Consider the following 2908-nt stretch of genomic DNA (forward strand, 5'->3'; position numbering starts at 1 on the left):
GGGGCCATTTTGGGTTGAATTTGGGCTGTTTTGGGTCTGTTCAGGGCAGCGAAGCTGAAGTAGGATCTTGGGTTGAATTTGGGGCCATTTTGGGTTGAATTTGGGGCCATTTTGGGTCGAATTTGGGCTGTTTTGGGTCCGTTCAGGGCAGTGAAGCTGAAGCAGGATTTTGGGTTGAATTTGGGCTGTTTTGGGTCCGTTCAGGGCAGCGAGGCCGAAGTTGGAGAGTCGGAGTCGGAGATGGAGGACGAGACGTTCAACCCGTCGGAGGAGGATTATGAGGAGGAGGAGGAGGACAGCGACGAGGATTATTCATCCGAGGCCGAAGAATCAGGTAAAAATAACCCGAAATCAGCCCAAAATGAACCAAAATCCCGTAAATTTGGGGGTGATGAGATAAAGGAGGGGCCCGAGAGAAGAAATCAGGTCAAAAGTCCCATAAAAAATGAGGTTTGATGACCCAAAATCCCATAAATTTAGACCCCAAAAATGGGGATTCTAAAGCCCCAAAATCCCATAAATTTGGACCCAAAAATGAGGTTCTAAAAACCAAAAATCCCATAAATTTGGACCATAAAAGTTGAGGTTCCGAAGACCCAAAATCCCATAAAAATATCAATATTCTGAAGACCCAAAGTCCCAATAAATAAATTGAGGTTCTGAAGACCCAAAATCCCATAAATTTGGACCCAAAATCCCATTAAAGATTGAGGTCCTGAAGACCCAAAATCCCATAAATTTGGACCCGAAAAATGAGGTTGTGACGACCTAAAATCCCATAAATTTGGACCCAAAATCCCATAAATTTGGACCCTAAATGTTGAGGTTCTAAAGACCCAAAATCCCATAAATTTAGACCCCAAAAATGAGGTTCCAAAGACCCAAAATCCCATAAAAATTGAGGTTCTGAAGACCTAAAATCCCATAAATTTGGACCCAAAATCCCATAAATTTGGACCCAAAATCCCATTAAAGATTGAGGTTCTGAAGACCCAAAATCCCATAAAAATTGAGGTTCTGGAGACCCAAAATCCTATAAATTTGGACCCAAAATCCCATAAATTTGGACCCTAAAAATAAGGTTCTGAAGACCCAAAATCCCATAAATTTGGACCCAAAATCCCATAAATTTGGACCCTAAAAGTTGAGGTTCTGAAGTCCCAAAATCCCATAAATTTGGNTGAAGACCCAAAATCCCATAAATTTGGACCCAAAATCCCATAAATTTGGACCCTAAAAGTTGAGGTTCTGAAGTCCCAAAATCCCATAAATTTGGACCCCAAAAATGAGGTTCTGAAGACCCAAAATCCCATAAATTTGGACCCAAAATCCCATTAAAAATTGAGGTTTTGAAGACCCAAAATCCCATAAATTTGGACCCAAAATCCCATAAATTTGGACCCCAAAATCCCATAAATTTGGACCCAAAATCCCATAAATTTGGACCCCAAAAATGAGGTTCCGATGACCCAAAATCCCATAAATTTGGACCCCAAAAGTTGAGGTTCTGAAGACCCAAAATCCCATAAATTTGGACCCGAAAAATGAGGTTCTGATGACCCAAAATCCCATAAATTTGGACCCAAAATCCCATAAATTTGGACCCCAAAATCCCATAAATTTGGACCCAAAATCCCATTAAAAATTGAGGTTCTGAAGACCCAAAATCCCATTAATTTGGACCCAAAATCCCATAAATTTGGACCCCAAAATCCCATAAATTTGGACCCAAAATCCCATAAATTTGGACCCCAAAATCCCATAAACTTGGACCCCAAAAACAGGTTTATATTTTTCTATGGGGTTTGGGTCCGTTTTGCCCAATTTTGGCCTTTTTTGCCCCAGAATATTCCAAGGAGTCGCTGGGCAGCGAAGAGGAGAGCGGCAAAGATTGGGATGAGCTGGAGGAGGAGGCCAGGAAAGGTGCGGTATGGGGTTATGGGGTTATGGGGTTATGGGGTCTATAGGGTCTATGGGGTCTATGGGGTCTATGGGGTAAATAGGATCTATGGGGTCAATGGGGACATTGGGGTTTATGGGGTCTATGGGGTCAATGGGGGCTATGGGGTTATGGGGTCTATGGGGTCTATGGGGTTATGGGGTCTATAGGGTCTATGGGGTCTATGGGGTCTATGGGGTAAATAGGATCTATGGGGTCAATGGGGACATTGGGGTCTATGGGGACTATGGGGTCAATGGGGTCTATGGGGTGGATGGGGGCTATGGGGTCAATGGGGACATTGGGGTCTATGGGGTCAATGGGGTCAATAGGGTCTGTGGGGTCTATAGGGTCTATGGGGTCAATGGGGTTATGGGGTCTATGGGGTCTATAGGGTCTATGGGGTTATAGGGTCTATGGGGTGGATGGGGTCTATGGAGTCTATGGGGTCTATGGGGTTATAGGGTCTATGGGGTCTATGGGGTGGATGGGGGCTATAGGGTCTATGGGGTCAATAGGGTCAATGGGGACATTGGGGTGGATGGGGGCTATGGGGTCTATAGGGTCTATGGGGACTATGGGGTCTATGGGGTCAATGGGGTCTATGGGGTCTATGGGGTCAATGGGATCTGTGGGGTCATTGGGGTCAATGGGGTCTATGGGGTCTATAGGGCCAATGGGGTCTATGGGGTCTATGGGGTTATAGGGTCTATGGGGCTATGGGGTCTATAGGGTCTATGGGGTCTATAGGGTCTATAGGGTCAATGGGGGCTATGGGGTTATGGGGTCTATGGGGTTATAGGGGCTATGGGGTCTATGGGGTTATGGGGACTATGGGGGCTATGGGGTCTATGGGGTCCACAGTCGCCTATGGAGTCAATGGGGTCTATGGGATCTATGGGGCCAATGGGGTGGTTCAATGGAGTCTATGGGGTCTATGGGGTCAATGGGATCTATGGGGTCTATAGT

General features: G+C 45.6%; 1 protein-coding gene across 1 annotated transcript in view; it reads left to right on the forward strand.

The window, feature by feature from the left end:
* The window catches only part of SUPT16H (SPT16 homolog, facilitates chromatin remodeling subunit), a 125845-nt gene that overhangs the window by 116959 nt on the left and 5978 nt on the right, over window positions 1-2908 (forward strand). The window contains exons 23-24 of the mRNA XM_032441647.1: window positions 205-334; window positions 1846-1923. Of these exons, the coding sequence (XP_032297538.1) occupies window positions 205-334; window positions 1846-1923 (208 nt within the window). The remainder of the gene's footprint in view (window positions 1-204; window positions 335-1845; window positions 1924-2908) is intronic.

Source organism: Coturnix japonica, unplaced genomic scaffold, assembly GCF_001577835.2.
Source record: "Coturnix japonica isolate 7356 unplaced genomic scaffold, Coturnix japonica 2.1 chrUnrandom455, whole genome shotgun sequence".
Taxonomy (NCBI): Eukaryota; Metazoa; Chordata; class Aves; order Galliformes; family Phasianidae; genus Coturnix; species Coturnix japonica.